This window comes from Scylla paramamosain, chromosome 34 (genome assembly GCF_035594125.1).
Source record: "Scylla paramamosain isolate STU-SP2022 chromosome 34, ASM3559412v1, whole genome shotgun sequence".
In the NCBI taxonomy this organism is placed as follows: domain Eukaryota; kingdom Metazoa; phylum Arthropoda; class Malacostraca; order Decapoda; family Portunidae; genus Scylla; species Scylla paramamosain.
The window spans coordinates 15,791,165-15,808,820 of NC_087184.1; the positions used below are offsets into that span (position 1 = coordinate 15,791,165).

Here is a 17,656-nt window from a genome sequence, read left to right on the forward strand (position 1 = left end):
CTTCATCGCCATGCCAGGAAGGATTAATGTTAAGATCCCTGATTCTCAAGACAATACTCAGGTAATTAGAGGTTGTGTTAAATTTATAGAATCATGTATCTTGATTTTTTATGTCCTTGGCCAGCTAACACAACAGAGGCTAATATAATAAATGCACACAATTAAGTATTTTGAATTTTTTGTATCGTTAGCTAGCATTCATACACTGATAGAAGAGACGAGCGCAATACAGTAAATGAACATGATTATGTATTTTAAACCTTGTGTCTCTGAGTAGCATTCACACACTAAGAAAAGAGAATAAGAAGTAATAAGAGTCAGATATTCAAGTCTGTGTGCGTGCGTATGTGTGCGTATCTCTTACCTGGAGACTCCGGGGAGGGTGAGGGTGGCGGCGGCGGCAGGGTGGGCATCAGCAGCTTACTCAGGGGTGCCTCACTCTTGTGCACGACGCGGGAGGGGAGTGTGAGGAGGTCCAGCAGCGGGTCCTCATCCTGCACTGCCTCGTACTTGCCTGTGGTGAAGCTGTACCGCACCTCGTCCTTCGTGCTCTTGTTGCAGGTGGTGAGGCGGATCACCACGTCCGGCTCTCGCGTGCCCTGCTGGAGAGGTCACGTGACAGATACCCTCAGGACTGACAACAAGGGCCGTATTCAGAAACAGCTTGCTCTCTCATGCACCACGAGTATTTTCAAAGGCCACACAGATGATTATCCGGGCTCTCAAGACTGTTTCTATTGCTAATAATGCAGAAATCCTGTTAATCTCTCAGTTGAACCGTAAAAAAACACTCTTAAAAACCCGTAAAGTAAAGAGACACCACACATCACAGACATCGAGGGCACTGAGGACACACTGAGGACAATGACACAAGACTGAGGCGTGCTGGGAAGCGTGCAATACAGACACGTGTTCTGAAACCCTTGTGTGTTCTCGCCAGGACTATTTTCAAGGGTCGTGGAGAGGATAAGTAAGATTTTCAGGGATGTTTTTTTTTTTTTTTTCTAATGATGATACAGAATCCTTGTTAAACTGTCCCGATTCATAAAAAAAAAAAAACACCCTTGGAAACACTTGAATAATAAGAAAATAAATAAATAAATAACACACAAATAACTTCCTCTCCCCGAAATAAAGAATATAACGTAAGAAAAGAAAGACGTTAATGAAAAGAAAGAAGAACAAGGACAAGAGGAACACTGACAAGAGACAACAGAAGAACATAATAAGAAAATAAAAAAATAGAAACATTTATGAAGAAACGTGAAAAAAAACTAACACGAATACCTGAGAGAGAGAGAGAGAGAGAGAGAGAGAGAGAGAGAGAGAGAGAGAGAGAGAGAGAGAGAGAGAGAGAGAGAGAGAGAGAGAGAAATATATAAAAAGGGTCACGTATTTCAGTACAAAGCAAAGAAAACGGAGTGTCTGCTTGTCTGTGTGTGTCATGAAGTCCTCCTCCTCCTCCTCCTCCTCCTCCTCCTCCTCCTCCTCCTCCTCCTCCTCCTGGCATCGTTAACAAAGGTCATATCGTGACGTCACATCGATTGCTTTCCTAAGGTCAAAAAAGCAGTGTCGTCAGCTCTCAGGTCACCATCGCCCTTGGTTTTCACGCCGCGACCTCTGACCTTTCCTCCTTTCCAAACCAGAGGGAGAAAATATTGCACTTATACGTTGGTTCTTTTTCACTGAGTTCGTGTGTTTGAATGTCCTTCGCTTCTTCTTCTTCTTCCTTGTCCTTGTACTTCTCCTTATCGTCTTCTTCCTCCTACTCCTCCTCCTCCTATCCTTCTTCGTTTTTCCAGTCCTCGTTGATGTTTTTATCCTTCTTTTCCTTTTTTTTTTTTCCTCTTCCTTTCCCTTGTACTCCTTCTGCTCTTTCTTCACTTCGTTCTCATCTAAGTCATCTTTCTCTTCTATTTCAGCTCCTCCTCCTCCTCCTCCTTCTCCTTCTCTTTCTTCTCTTCGTTCTCATCTAAGTCATCTTCCTCTTCCTCCTCCTCCTCCTCTTCCTTCCAACACCTTTATTTTAGACTTGCAACAAAAGCGTGTCTCTTCAGTGTCTTCAGGATCGAATCTGAGAGAGAGAAAGGGAGAGAGAGAGAGAGAGAGAGAGAGAGAGAGAGAGAGAGAGAGAGAGAGAGAGAGAGAGAGAGAGAGAGAGAGAGAGAGAGAGAGAGAGAGAGAAATTTACCTACTCCTCACCTAACTTACCTCAATCAGCAATCAAGAAGAAAAAGAACGAATGAGAGAGAAGAGCAACAGAGAAAGAGAGGGAGAGAATAGAGAGAGAAGGGGACACGTACAGAGCAATTTGTCAGTGATGGATGATGGTGAGAGGGGAGTGAGAGGGGAAAGAATGAGGAGAGACACGGAGAGGGGAGGTAGTGTTTGGTAACAGGAGAAAGAGAAAGGGAGAGAGGAGAGGGGGAGGACTTGAGGATAGGACAATGAAGAAGGAGAAGGGGGGAAAGGGTGGAGTGGAGAGAGGGAGGTGTTGAAGGAAGAGGAAAAGACGGGAAGAGAGGAGGAAAGGGAGAATTTCAAGGGAGAGAAAGAGAGGAGAGACTGTAAGAGGAGAAGAGGAGAAATCTTAAAAGGAGACGGGGTGAAGAAACTGAGGGGAAAGGGGAAAATATTTTGAGGGGAGAGGGGAGTTTGAGGGGAAAGGGGGAAAGGATATGAGGGGAGAGGTGTTTCAAGGGAGAGGGGAAAAGTCTAAGGGGAGAGAGAGTAATAATTTAAGGGGTGAAGGGAGACGGAATAGGGGAGGTGGGAGAGGGGATGGTTTGTACATGGAGAAAATAAAAAAGGAATAAACAAGAGAAAAAAAGAAAGAGAGGAAGAATTTATGCAGAGAAGAAATATAAGAAAAGGAAGAAGTGGGGAGGATCTGAGGAGAGAGAGAGAGAGAGAGAGAGAGAGAGAGAGAGAGAGAGAGAGAGAGAGAGAGAGAGAGAGAGAGAGAGAGAGAGAGAGAGAGAGAGAGAGAGAGAGAGAGAGAGAGAGAGAGAGAGAGAGATCGTGCTAAAGAAGTGTAAATATTTCTATTCGTGGAAAAGAAAGATGAGGTTTGGAAATATTAGAGAGAGAGAGAGAGAGAGAGAGAGAGAGAGAGAGAGAGAGAGAGAGAGAGAGAGAGAGAGAGAGAGAGAGAGAGAGAGAGAGAGAGAGAGAGAGAGAGAGAGAGTTATCTATCCATTATTATTATTATTATTTCAACCAAAACATAATTTCTATCTACTAAAATACACAGTCTCTCTCTCTCTCTCTCTCTCTCTCTCTCTCTCTCTCTCTCTTACAGAACGAAAAAAAAGTATATAAATTATCCAGATTAGGTAAGATTTTACTTGGAATCACGCGCTGCTGTGTTTGTTTATGTTTTTTTTTTTAATCTTATTCCTCTGCAGTCATCGTAAATATACCTTTTTTTATCTTTTTTATATTATTTGGTTTACCTGCATTGTTACTGTTTGCTTCGTTTCTTGTTTATAGTTGTTTTCATCTATTTTTGGTTCTTGCGTGTGTTTTTATTCGACTCTACTGCTTCTACACGTATTTTCAGTCATTATTAGTTTTTTTCACACTTGTTTTCACTCATTACTAGTCTTCATACACTCGGTTTCACTCATCATCTCCTTTCTCACACCTGTCTCACTCGTTAATACCTCCTCTACACCTGTCCATACTCATTGCTATACATTATTACCAACTATTAGTTTCCCACACCTGTTTTTTTTTATTAATTTTCACCTTTTCCACACCTGTCTCACTCATTATTTCTTCCTCTACACCTGGTTTTACTCATTCTCGCATTTCCCACACCTGTCTGACTCATTACTTCTTCCTCTACACCTGTCTTTACTCTTTACCCATTACCACACATTATTACTTCTTCCACACCTGTCCACTCACTTTTTGTTTCCCACACACCTAATCAAACTGCCTATTAATGATTTGAAACGGTCTATTGATGTCCAGTATCCTTTGTAATCCTTCGTCTATTCTCCAGGACTCTAGCGGCGGGAAGCGACAACTCACCTGGCCGTCGCTGTCGTCGCTAAAGCTGAAGTCATCCCGGCGTCTTGAGCGGAACTTGGAGCCCAGACGGAAGAGCATCTTGGACGGCTGACCTCCATCTCCCCCTCCACCCATTTGGAATAGCGGGGGCCTCACCATCATGAATCCTTGGACGGTTTCTACGCGGAGTCAAGGTCTGTCTCTTTCTCAGATTCCCGCGGCTACATTCCCTTAAAGCACTTGAAGGTTACGTTTTGAGGTTTGTTTAGCACTTAAGAGATTCTGCGGTTTGTTACTTTGGGTGTTCGCTCTATATTTCTCCCTCAAACGGTCCTCTCAGCGACTACACTCATTTCCTTGATGCAATTGGAGTTTTGAGGTCTCTACGCCAACACTCGTGAGGTTACTGTTTTGGGTTTTCGATCCAGTTAAGATTCTCTCCCTCTGATGAGTTTTCCAGCGTCTGTCTCACCCTCAGGTCCTCTCAAACTACATTTCCTTAACGCAGTTGCAGTTTTGAGGTTCCCGCGCTAACTCAAAAGGTTCTGTAAATTACTGGTATGGATGTTCAGTCTGTTTACAATTTTCTCTCGCTTTGACGATCTTTCCAGCGTCTGCCTCGCCCTCAGCTCCTTGTGGCTACATTCGCAGTTTTGAGGTTCCCGCGCTAACACTCAATAGGTTCTGTAAGTTACTGCTACGGATATTCGTTCTATATTTCTTCCTTTAACTATCTTCTATGTCTGTCTCTCCCTCAGGTCCTGTCGGCTACATTCTCTTACAAATACAGTTTCAGTCCACGTTCTGAGGTTCGTACGTTAACGCTTAATAAATTCCCAAGACTACTGCTATGTAAGTTCTATCTAATTTCTCCCTTTGATGATCTCTTCAGCGCCTGCCCGGTGGTTGCGTTGTCTCAGACGTAATGGCAGTTCTCAGGTTCCTACGCCAACACTCAAGAGATTACTGTTATGGATATCCACTCTAATTTCTGCCTCTGACGACCCTCCCAGCACTCCGTCACTCTCCTCACCGCACACACACGCGACTATAATACCAACCTGCTACTTTATCCCATACACTCCTTCCCTGTACAGACACGCGACCATAAACCAACCATATACTTTATCCCTCCTTTTCACTCGTCCGTAGCTAGACACACACGAACTTGTATACCGTGGCGGCGCAACAGGCCTGCTCGTGCACCCCACACTGCCCTGGGTCATTACTCCAGCACGCACTGGTGGTAAAGTGGCGGTCAGGAGTTGAGTAACCTGTCACACAACGGCACGTATTCTGAAACGCTTTGCTCTTTCACTCCGACTGTTTTCCAAAGCCACAGAGATGGTTAGTCGGGTTCTCGTGAGTGTTCTCGTTAATAATGTAGAAATCTTGTTTTTCTGTGACTAGAACAATAAAAACACTCTTAAAAACCCCGTGTAGCTTCACCACGACTGTTTCGAAAGGCCATAGAGACGATTAACCAGGTTCTCAAGAGTGTTTCTTCTGTTAATGATGTAGAAATATTGTTAATCTGTCACTAGAACAATAAAAACGCCCTTAAAAAACCTGCGTAGCTTCACCACGACTATTTTCAAATTGGAGATCTTGTTAATCCGTCACTAGAGCCGTAAAAACACTCATAAAAACCCGTGCAGCTTCAATTAGAGCGTTTTGAATGCAGTCGGGGTGCGAGCACAACAGCCTTTCAGAATATGGTCCTCAGTCTCGTATTTTAAACACTTAGATCTATTTATCTATTTTGTCTGTCTGTCGGTCTTCGTCTATCTATTTATCTATCTATCTGTCTGTCTGTTTCCGTCTATCTATCTATCTATCTATCTATCTATCTATCGATGTCTATCTGCCTATCTACTTATCGCCTCCCAAAAACAGTCTTTCAATATAAATCTCCTCTCCCTTACTGCGGTGTTGACTATAAGGGGAAAAAAAGTCACACAACACGACACGACAATAACCAAAGCATCGCTAACAAACAAACACTTCCTTCAAGTCTCAAGTCCAAAAACAAGAGTCGTACAGATCAGAGGAGCACACGATACAGCAACACAAACACATACACAGGAGCTTCACCCCAGCAAAACATCGTGTCCAGAGCAACACACACACCTCACCAACACAACACAATACAAGATACGTGCTAGACAACACTCAACATGCTGGAAGAGGGGGGGGGGATAAGGACGTAACTGCAGAGCTGGACACCTTGCCAAGCGGATTAGCCAAGTTATTGCTCGGCTTTGGATGAAGAGACGCTGGTTTGTGGGTGAGCAAGTAGAGTGAGGTGATAGAAAGGAAGGGAGAGAAGTGATATGTTCATTAAGACGATATTGCGACTGATAGACGAAAGTGGTGGTGGTGGTGGTGGTGGTGGTGGTGGTGCTGGTGTATATGAAATTAATCTAAGCGGAGGGCGTGGGTGGTGGTGGTGGTGGTGGTGGGTGGTAGTGGTGATGTTGGTGGTTTTTCTTACCCTCCTCCTCCTCCTCCCTCCTCCTCTTCCTCCTCCTCCTCCTCCTCTTCGTGCTTCTCTTATTTTCCTTATTCCTCCTCCTTCTCTTTCATATCTGTTCTATTTATGCTTGTCTTTCCTGTCTTCCCTCCCCTCTTCTTCATTTCCCTTCCTCCTCCTCCTCCTCCTCCTCCTCCTCTAAGTACGACTCACGCCCACGCCTCTTCTATTTATGCCTTTCCTTCTTATTTTTTTCTTCCTCCTCCTCCTCTTTTCTCTATCACGCCCCTCCTCTTCCTTATGCTTGTCCGTTATATCTCCCCCATTCCTCCTCCTCCTCCTCCTCCTCCCGTAAGACTCACGCCCACGCCGCCAACATGCTGAGGGCAGAGGATCAATAGACACAAGTCCGCGGCGCCCACAGCCTCGCCAATTACCGTCAGTGTGGTCCCCCTCCCACCCTGAGACGAGAAGCGAGGGGCGTTCTCCCTTCTTCGCCTTCTGCAGCGCCTCTCCTTCTCCTCCTCTCTCCCTTACTCCTAAAGCGGCCACGGTTTGCAAGGATTGACTGAAAGAAATTAAAAGACTTCCTCCTTCTCCTCCTCCTCCTCTTCCTCTTCCTCTTCCTCCTCCTAAATAATATTCTTTCCTTTTCTGGGAGAGGATAAATTTTCATAAATTCAGAAAAGAAAAAAATCGCTTCACTTTAGTCATTTTCTTTTCTTTTCTTTTTTTTAAGTGTCTCGTATCTTCAGAAAAAAAAACAATAACTTTAGACTCATCTTCTCTATTGTTTTCCAGCTGATTTCTTTTTTAATTTATGTTTATTTACCTATTTACTTATTTATCCATTTAATTCTAGCGTTTCATATCCTCACTGAAAGAAAAGGAAAGAAAAAAAGTCTCCTTACTCTTAATTTCTTACTCAAACACTTCAAATCATCAGAAACAAAGGAAAATAACAAATAAATAAGAAACAAATAAAAACCCCCTCCACTTGAGCAATACGTGTAGCTGAGTTCACAATGAGGGTCAGGCAATGCTGGAGTGGGTGAGGCGTGTCGTGACCATCAGAGGCAGTAAGTATGCTGTCTGGGAGTGCGTACGTGTAGTGTAATGGGAGGGATCGTTATCTTCACCACAATGGGCGGGTGTTGCTGGGCAGGACAGTGGCCTCGTGAAGTCTCGTGAGATCTCGTGACTCTCGTGACGGCCAAAAGATCTTTCACCCTTTGATAAACTCCAGAATTCATTGTTTCTCTATTTTTCACTCTGATAAACTCCAGAATTCATTAAGTTTCTCGATCTTTCACCCTTTAGTAAAATAAAAAAAAATAAAAAACTGACATAGGAAGGAATTAATTCTCAGAGTGGTATTAAATAGTCGCAGTAATCATGTTATTTATTAATGGCAAGCCACTAGGAAGCTATTAAAGATTAGATCAATTTATGGGTGAGGATGGTAAGTGCAAATAGGTAGATATGTTTCATGTAGGGGCTACCACGTGTAGGCCTATGTCTTCTTGCACCAACCATATTTTGTGTTGTTGACTCTTTTCTTTCCTATATGGAAGTAACAAGTCGAACTATTTTTTTTTTTTACCTTTATTTAATCTACTCATCAATGGTTTCCCTGTCAACTAAACGAAGATGAAAAGAAAAAATTATACCGCTACTCGTTCTTCCTTTGTTTTCCTTAGCGGTGTTGTTTTAAGAGATCAAGACAAGGCGAAGCTTGATCCTCTGCAGCGGGAGATGGAGTGCGGGGACCTTACGCGGTTCAGGTAATGAGCCTCCTAATTCTAGCCCGTCACGAATGTGCGGCAAGAGGGGAAGGTAGCAGGCCGAGGAGAGATGGGCGGGCGGGAGGACCAGGCAGAGGGCGGGAAGACCAGCAGGGAGAGGGTGAGGCAGAGCGGGAAGAGTAAGATATAGGCGAGGGGAAAGGATCGGAGAATTAAGGAAGAGAAAGAAACAGAATAAGGAGGAAAAGGAGAGGAAGAGAAAACGAATGGAGAGACGCGAGAATGAGAGAAAACTGAGGAAGGAAAGAATCAAGGAAAGAGAAAGAAAACGGATAGGTAGATAAATGAGTAATAGAAAACGAAGGGAATGAAAGAAGGAAAGTACTAGTAGCAGAGATAGAAGACAGAGGAAGGACAGAGAGAGAGAGAGAGAGAGAGAGAGAGAGAGAGAGAGAGAGAGAGAGAGAGAGAGAGAGAGAAAGTAGACAAAAGATAATAGGTACAGATATGCCTCGAACTGTATAATCTTCGTGTCTACTACAGCAAGGGAAGCAGTAAGAACAAAAATACGGAACACAGAAACCCTAACGAAGGAACAGCAAAGATTTAAGTATTCAAGTGCCGATTAGTGAAGAAGGGGAGCTGGAGGAGGAAGGAGCATAAAGGGGAAGAGAAGAAACAGAAGAAAGGATACACCCCGTCGCGTCTCACTGAAGAAGGGGGAGAGAAAGGACTAGGAACATAAAGGCAAGGAGAAGTAAGAACACTGTTCCTCCTCACGTCTTCTTTCTCCCCTGCAATGTCTATACTCGAGGTTTTTCACGGGAACTCCCTCTGATACACCTGGATAATCCCGCCACACATGTCTCCCGGCCCCACAAAGCTCCAGGGACGTGTAATTTTGTAAGATTGAGGCGAGGACAATCCCGCGACTCACCACCGTATTCTGAAACATTTCCACGCCGCATCTCCACTACAACTTTGAAAGGACTCTGCGTTGTTGAAGTTGCACGGGTTTTCTAAGGGTGTTTTTAAGGTTCTAGTGGTAGATTAACATGATTTCTATATTGTTAACAGCAGAAACAGTCTTGAAAACCCGGCCGATCATCTCTGTGGTGTTTGAGAATAGTCGTAGTGAAGTTATACGGGTTTTTAAGGGTGTTTTTAAGGTTCTAGTGGCAGATTAACATGATTTCTATATTGTTAACAGCAGAAACAGTCTTGAGAACCCGGCCGATCATCTCTGTGGTGTTTGAAATAGTCGTAGTTAAGTTATACGGGTTTTTAAGGGTGTTTTTTAAGGTTCTAGTGACAGATTAACATGATTTCTATATTATGAACAACAGAAGCACTAGCGAGAACCTGGCCAATGACCTCTGTGGCCTTTCAAATTAATCGTGGGGAGAGAACAAAGCGTTTCAGAATACGTGGCTCTCTCTGGACGACCCGAGCGGAAGGGCTCGGTAGCAGTGCAAGGGGCGCGGTGATTGGAAAGGATCAGGGGAGGGGCAGGAGGCGGGACGGGTCAGCGCACACATAAAATCTGGAGTCATAACAAGGGAACACAATGCCGGGATTGCAAAGATCAATGACAGATTCGTTTTCTTTTGTCTTCTAATCCGTAAAATTGGCTACGAAATTTTACTGCGGGGAATGACAGACGCTCCGACATTATTTCATTATTTACACTGTTCCTGTACGCCGCGCCGCCGCTATGATGGCGCGCCGCGTGATGCACACCACTAGAATCTGCAGGAATTTGAAGCTGAATTATGGGACCGCAATCAGGTCACATGGCGCCACCTTGAATTATGGGACAGTGCTACCTCTCCCATCTATAAATTACCGTAGGCTGGATCGAACTCACGGTCCTTATGTGGCGAGCCGAGCAGTGTCATGAGCCGCCTGGGCCAGTAGCGGCATCAAGTGGGGACGCGTTTGCAGCGCCGCCGCCTCCCGCCGAGAAGAGAAGCGGCGGGGTTCGTGTTGCGCTGAGCACCGTACTCTGAAACACTTCCGTGCTTCCAACCACTTCCAAAGGAATTTAATGTCCTTTTTATGTTTCTACTGACAGATTAACAAGATTTCTACATCATAAACAGGAGAAACACTCGTGAGAACCCGGCTAATCATTTCTGTGGCCTTTGAAAACAGTCGTGGTGAGAGAGCAAAGCGATTCAGAATACGGACCGCGTCGCGTGACCGGCGGCGGCGGTCCTCAAGTGGTCCTGGCGGCGTGGCGGTGCGTCAGGCGAGACCAGCCACCAGCGGGACCACTCCAGAGTCCACGCCGCCAATACTCTCACCTTCTCGCCTACAATCACGTGACGAAAACCACGAGAGAGAGAAAAAATCCTTATGGTCACGTGACATAGCTAAAATATACGACTCTCTCGTTTAGGAATCTAATTATGAGTCTCTTGAGGCCACGATAATGTAGATACGCCGCCAAGACACAGAGGTTGGAATTCAGGCCATGGTTTAGTCTTCAAAGGGCGCCGCCAATCGAGGCCCGCCATTCCCAGTCCTTCATTTCACGGGCACAGTCTTCCGGGCCATTATGCATTCATTAACGCTGTTTGTCGAGCAAAACTTGGCATAATGCACTGGAATCCCGCGGCTCGAGATAATGACCGCCAGACACGAGACGCCGTAACTCTCATTAACGATTGGATGCACCAGCTTGCGGCGCGGCCACGACCTCCCTGCCCTGCCCCTGCCGCCTCTGCCTCTCCTGCCTCTCCTGCTCCCGCTCCTCTCCCGCCCCTTCCTTCGAGGACATGACACCTCGCTCCTGCCGTCTCTGCTTTCGCTCTTCTGCCGCCCTTTCCCTGCCGCCCCTCCCGCCACCCCTTAAGCTCTCCCCCCGCTCTTTCTTTCGCAGACACGACTAAGCCTTGTCCCTGCCGCTTTTGCCATCCTATCATCCCTTCCTTCCTTCGTCTGTAATTCGGATTCATTTCTTGTCTTGCTCCCTGTAGTCCTTCCCTCCCCACTCTTCTTCCTTTCTTTCTTCCTTTCCCCTCATCAGGTCATCAGGTCCTCGCATTCCTGCCTGGTCCTCGTCTCACAAACACGGCAGATGACTCAACGTGAAACCTCTTAACCACTTCGTTCACTGCTACGGTCTTTCTTTGCTAACAATTAAAGTACTGTAAATAAATGTTTGTATGGACACGAAAAAAAAAAAAAATAGAGAATAGAGGATTATTTTTGTCTTTTGTATGGTACATAATTAGTATTTAAGCGATTTTAGCAAGCGACCAAAAAGTTACAGGTAGATAAAGGAAAATATACGTGTAGCAGTGAAAGGGTCAACCGCTCCGTTCAGTATCTCGTTACGTAGAAAACATTAGACCTCAGCTCGTCGTAAGCCTCGTCAGGGCCAACAAATCCGGTGCTGCTAGTTTATCCTTTGTGTTTCTCTGTGTCTGTAATCCCTCTCCCCCAAATCATTCTCAGCGTCTTCTGCAATCATTCCTATTCCTGGCGCTTCCTGACGAGGCTGAGTTAACGAGCACAGGGAACGTTTAGGGGCAATTAGGTCACTGAAGAGAATTTGTGAAGACTGGAGCTGCTTTGAGGAGAGTAACATTTCCAGATAGATCGTTCAGTTGATTGTTTGTTTACTTGTGTATTTATTTACTTATTTGTTTGTTTATTTATCTAGTTAGTTCGTTAATTGGTTTGTTGGCTAGTTAGTTAATTATTTAATCTACTCATTCATCGTATTTATTTGTCTTTGGTAGCAGAGGTATCGGGAGCTTTAAATGGTCTAGGGTATAACAAGGGTGACCTAAACAAAATCTTCAGGGTCAGTAAACGGGAGATGGCAAGAAATAACGGGTTCAAGCTTGATAAAGTTACATTTAGAACAAGAGGTAGGAAGGAATTGGTTCTCAGAGTGACAGATGAATGGAATACACTCAACAGTCAGGTTGTTAGTGCTGAGCAGCTTAGAAAATTAGATAAGTGTATGGATGGGGATGACAGGAAGAAATAGGTTGGTGTGTTTTATGCAAGGACTGCCACGTGTAGGGCTGGTGGCTTCTTGCAGCTTCATTTGTGTAAGTCCTTATGTTTTTTATTGATGTAATTTTAACCGGCGCCATATTTGTTTGTTTGTTGTCGCATGCTGGCCCTGACTCAAAATTAAAAAGAAAACAACTGTGTCATTTTATATAGGGACTGCCACGTGTAGGCCTAATGACTTCCTGCAGCTTCCTTTGTTTCCTTATGTCCTTATACTTTTATTCGTGTCATTTCAGCTTCCGCCATATTATTTCCTGTCGTATTCTGTCCCTGACCTAATAATAATGAAAGAGAAAAAAATACCCTAATTTCTGTGGTGCTAATTGGTGTAATGCAATGAAACAACACAGGAATGCTCTAAAGGTCTTGCCGCTGTTTGCTGTCCTTAGTAATCCTTCGTAATCCTTTGTAATACTTTGAAAGGGGGTGACTGTTTAGGGGACCCTGCGGCAGCACCTTCGTCGGCTGCTACCAGTGCGTCTCAAGGCCAAGGGGAGGCGAGGAAGAAGTTTTGGTGCTGCAGAAATGTTTAAACACCAATTTTCTTAACGCGCTCTGGAATTAACAAAGACTGATCATAAGAGTAAAAAAATTGAATTATTTTGTAGCTCAGAAAACCCCAAAATTAGTTTCGTATTCCCTCTTTTCCACTATCAGTGTAAATATTTTCTTTCTTTTTCTTTCGGTGCTCGATACAAGAAAGGCTGACCATAACAGTAAAGCCTGAATAATTTTGTAGCTCAGAAAACCCCACAATTAACTTCGTATTCTTTCTTTTCCACTGTCAATGTAAATATTTTCTTCCTTTTTCTTTCACAGCGCTCGATATAACAAAGACTGCCCATAACACTAAAAGGGTTCAATATTTTCATAACCCAGAAGAGCCAAGATTAATTAATAAGCTTCGAAAAAAAAAAGTTATAATGCGTAATAATGAGAAAATGTTGCAATAGTAAGAAAATTAACACACCACCATCAAAAAACGGTGGGAATTTGAACTGATGAGTTGAGTAGCGGATTCATCGACTTAATTCGCCGCAACAACGGGATCATATGCAGGAGAGAGAGAGAGAGAGAGAGAGAGAGAGAGAGAGAGAGAGAGAGAGAGAGAGAGAGAGAGAGAGAGAGAGAGAGAGAGAGAGAGAGGATGCTATAATTTTTGGACTCCACGGGAATTAGCGATGAAATAATGATAAAAACACGAACATAAAAGTTTCCTTTCTCCTTCTGGTCATTTTACGTATAATTTCTCACGGACCTAAATGCAAATAAATAAAGGGAATGACTAAAAAAAAACTATAAATTCTGGACTCCACGAGAATTGGCGATGATATAATGATAAAAACACATCTATATATAAAATTCCTTTCTCCTTCTGCTCTTTCTATACATAATTTCTCATAGAATTAACTGAAAAAAAAATATCAGAAAACTCTATAAATTCTGGACTCCACGAGGATTAGTGTTGAAATAATGATAAAAAAAATAAAAATAAATAAAAATCTCCTTCCACCATCGCCACTTCACCACCACCACCACCACCACCTGTACCACCACCACCACCACCCTCTTCTTCACCGTCGCATCCACAGACAACACAGGACAAAGTAATACCTTCTTCACCATACCAACGAAGCCACGCAGGTTCTTCATCTTTCGTCCGCCTCTGTCTACAAGCAGAGAACACTAATGATACTGAGTACACACACACACACACACACACACACACACACACGACATGCATACACGAAGACAAAACAACACAAAATTGACTTAAATCCTGTACACACACACACACACACACACACACACACACACTTGAGCTAATGAAAAAGAGCTATACACATTTTTTTTTTGTATGATTAATAAACAGTGAAGAAAATGAAAAGTTCAAATTGATGATGATTAAAAATATTGATTCTGCATTAGTTTAATAGGCATCAAAGAGAGAGAGAGAGAGAGAGAGAGAGAGAGAGAGAGAGAGAGAGAGAGAGAGAGAGAGAGAGAGAGAGAGAGAGAGAGAGAGAGAGAGAGAATATTGTAGTCTAACCCTGAAAACAAACAAATACACTCTGCAGTCATACACTAACAGACACATGAACACACACAGACAAAATAAAGACAGACAAACACATAGAAAGGCAGACAGACAGACGGACAGACACTTCTATACCGAAAGAATGATAAAGAAAGAACGAAGTCTGTATTACACTGACGTAGAGACAAACCTGGACATACGGACAGACAGACAGACAGCCAGACATCGGAGAGGACGAAAGACACACGCGTCCAGACAAACAGACAATGATAAAAAGGGAAGAGTACAGAAATTAAGAGAAAAAGAAAGAAAAGAAGAAAATTGAAAAATAAAAATTCGATCAAAAGAGAAAAAAAAATAAGAGAGCATAAAAGAGAAGAGCATAAAAGAAAATGTCAATAAATGTTAAGAATAGATAAAGAGAAAAAGAACAGAAAGATAGAGAAAACTTAAAGAAACGTTAAGGAAAGTAAAGGGAAAACAAGGAAGAATAGATAAGAAAAGAAAAAGGAGGAAAAGGAGAAGAGGAGAGGATATGAAAGCAGAGAGAGAGAGAGAGAGAGAGAGAGAGAGAGAGAGAGAGAGAGAGAGAGAGAGAGAGAGAGAGAGAGAGAGAGAGAGAGGGTGCGTCCCCTAAAAAACAAATATTTAATGAACCCAACAAATAAAACAAACACAGACGGACAGACAGACAGACAGACAGACAGACAAACCAAACAAATCAACACAACACAAAACACAACTGAACCAAATAAACGAACGAAAGAACGAAACGCAATTTACCGGAATAAAACGACATTTTTTTTTCGCTGCTTCTTCTGACGCTCGCTCGGGAAACCAGATGCCACCAATACCCCTTGCAGATACACACTCTCTCTCTCTTTCACGTCCCCAGGAATCCTTCACGGCAGCCAAACGGGTAGGGGATCTCAAGCAGCGGCGCCTCACCTCCTCCCAGCCCGCTGTCGACGCGTGTGTCCGTCTCAGTCAGTTTCAAGTCATCACCCGCTCTCTCGGCCACTCTAGCCCCCCCCCGCCCCTCACTCGTCCGATTTCCTGATTCCTGCTTCCTCCGCGCTGCTCTAAACTTCGCGCAATATCGACGCCAGACGTGGATATATTACTCGTTCTCCGTTTTCTATCTACTGTTACTTATTTTCTTTATCTTTTCGCTCTCTCTCTTGTCTCTTTTTCTCCTTCACTGTCAGGCGGAGTGTTTGCCTGGCCTGAGCGAGAGAAGTGCCGTCACGCGAGGTCTTGTGAGTGTTTTGTGAGATTCCTGTGTTTTCGCAGAGTCGGCGTCGCTGTTGCCATGACAACTTAAACTCCCGGGCGAAATTGCGCTAGCCAAGCATGTGTGTGTGTGCGTGTGTGTGTGCATGTGTGTGTAGTGGAGTGTCTCGTGAGGATTACCGCAAGGCGAGGACAAGGATTTTGCGTGCAGGAGATTACAAGAGGCCAGGAGTGGAATGCACAAGTTAAACCACACAAAGGATTAGCGCCAGAGTGCCGCCCGAGGGAGAGAGCCACGTGCGCCCACACCACCACACAACACCTCCGTCAGTAGCCCCTGTACTCTCTCTCCGTCCCTCTCCCTCACCCGACCGCCGCTCACCACCGCAGGAGTAACACTGCCACCGCCCTCCCTCCGCCTCGCCACGCCCCGACCCTCCCTCCCTCACCCACAACTTCACAACAGCCCCCAATGCGCCACGCTGGTAAAGACGGGGGGAAAAATATATACTCGACTAGGAAAGAGGAAAAGTTGAAGAAGTGAAAGAAGGGGGAAAAAAAATATTCGATTTAGAAAGAGGAAAAGTTGAGGAGGAATAAGAATGGAAAAATATTCTTGACTGGGAAAGAGGAAAAGGTAAAAAGGAGATGAGAGGGGAAAAAATACTCACAAAGGAAAGAGGAAAAGGTAAGGAGGTGAAAGAGGGAAAAATGCTCAACACTTACAAGGGAAAGAGGAAAAGATATGAGGAAAAAACCTACTTGACACTTACAAGGATAGGGAAAGGGGACAAGGACAAGAACAAGGTGGAGGGAGAGTGAGAGGTGAAGTGAGAGGTGGCGTGAGAGGTGCCAAGGAGAAGGTACAGGTGAGTTGCGCCATGTGAGGTGTTTTCCATCATTGGCGTGTTTGGGAAGTGACAGATGGTGTTATCATTCTGTATACACCCCCTCCCCCCCACCCCCACATACTGCAGATTTTCGTGCAAGGAAACTCAGATGAAAATTAACATCATCACTATTATCATTTTTCTTTTTACTACTAATGCAACGCTTTCCATTTCTTTATTTTTTTTTCCCCTCGTTTTTTTCTCCACTCCCAGTTCCACACACACACACACACACACACACACACACACACACACACACACACTGTAGATCTTCGTGCGAGGAAACCCTGGGAAAAATTAACATCACTATTATTATCTTTTCACTATTAATGCAACGCTTTTCTTTATTTTTCCTCTAGTTTTTTCCTCCACAGCTATGATTACGAAGTCTGGCGCACTACAAAGAGAAACTTAGGGAAATATTTAAACACCAACAACATCGCCACCGCCACCACCACCACCACCACCACTGTCTATCATCACTACCTTGAAAAAATATCGTTGGAGTGAAGACGAAATGCAGGTCATGATTTTAATCCGAAACTTCCCCCGCGAGAGAGAGAGAGAGAGAGAGAGAGAGAGAGAGAGAGAGAGAGAGAGAGAGAGAGAGAGAGAGAGAGAGAGAGAGAGAGAGAGAGAGAGAGAGAATGAATGGAACCTGACGGGAAGTGATTGATCCGTCGTAAATTTGAGTCGAAAAAAAAGAAAAAAGAAAAGAAAAAAAAAAGAAAAATCACCAGCATGAATGTTAAAACTCAGTGATTGTAAAGTTTTGATAATGATAAAAAAAATAAATAAATAAAATAGATGTGAATTAAATAAATGTAAATCGTAGTGTAGATGTCATTAATTTGACTCGAATAACGTAATTTCCTTCACGAATAAAGCTTCATAATTGTAAAGTTTTGATAAAAGACTAAAAAGAGACGGAAATGAAATAAATAAATCGTCTTGAAAGGAAAAAATAAAGTTTGGGATAAGATTTAAAAAAAAAACTATTAATAAAACGTAAATTAAATAAACTCTCTCTCTCTCTCTCTCTCTCTCTCTCTCTCTCTCTCTCTCTCTCTCTCTCTCTCTCTCTCTCTCTCTCTCTCTCTTATTCTACTTTTTTCACTTCTTGTTTTTTATTGTTTTTTTTCTTTTCTTGTTCTTTTTTTTCTTAGTTCTTCTTTCAACATGATTCATTTGTCGCAGCGTCTTTAAACTAATCAATTCGCCAGTTATC

General features: G+C 43.7%; 1 protein-coding gene across 9 annotated transcripts in view; it reads right to left on the reverse strand.

Annotated features, from left to right (window-relative positions):
• The window catches only part of LOC135090280 (dynein intermediate chain 2, ciliary-like), a 45,020-nt gene that overhangs the window by 8,410 nt on the left and 18,954 nt on the right, over nt 1-17,656 (reverse strand). For 7 of the 9 annotated variants that reach the window (XM_063986918.1, XM_063986919.1, XM_063986917.1 and 4 more), the window contains one exon: nt 365-602. In XM_063986918.1, the coding sequence (XP_063842988.1) occupies nt 365-602 (238 nt within the window). Of the gene's footprint in view, nt 1-364; nt 603-4,038; nt 4,565-17,656 lie in introns of those variants that run through there. The other 2 variants (XM_063986920.1, XM_063986916.1) reach the window with 2 other exon arrangements.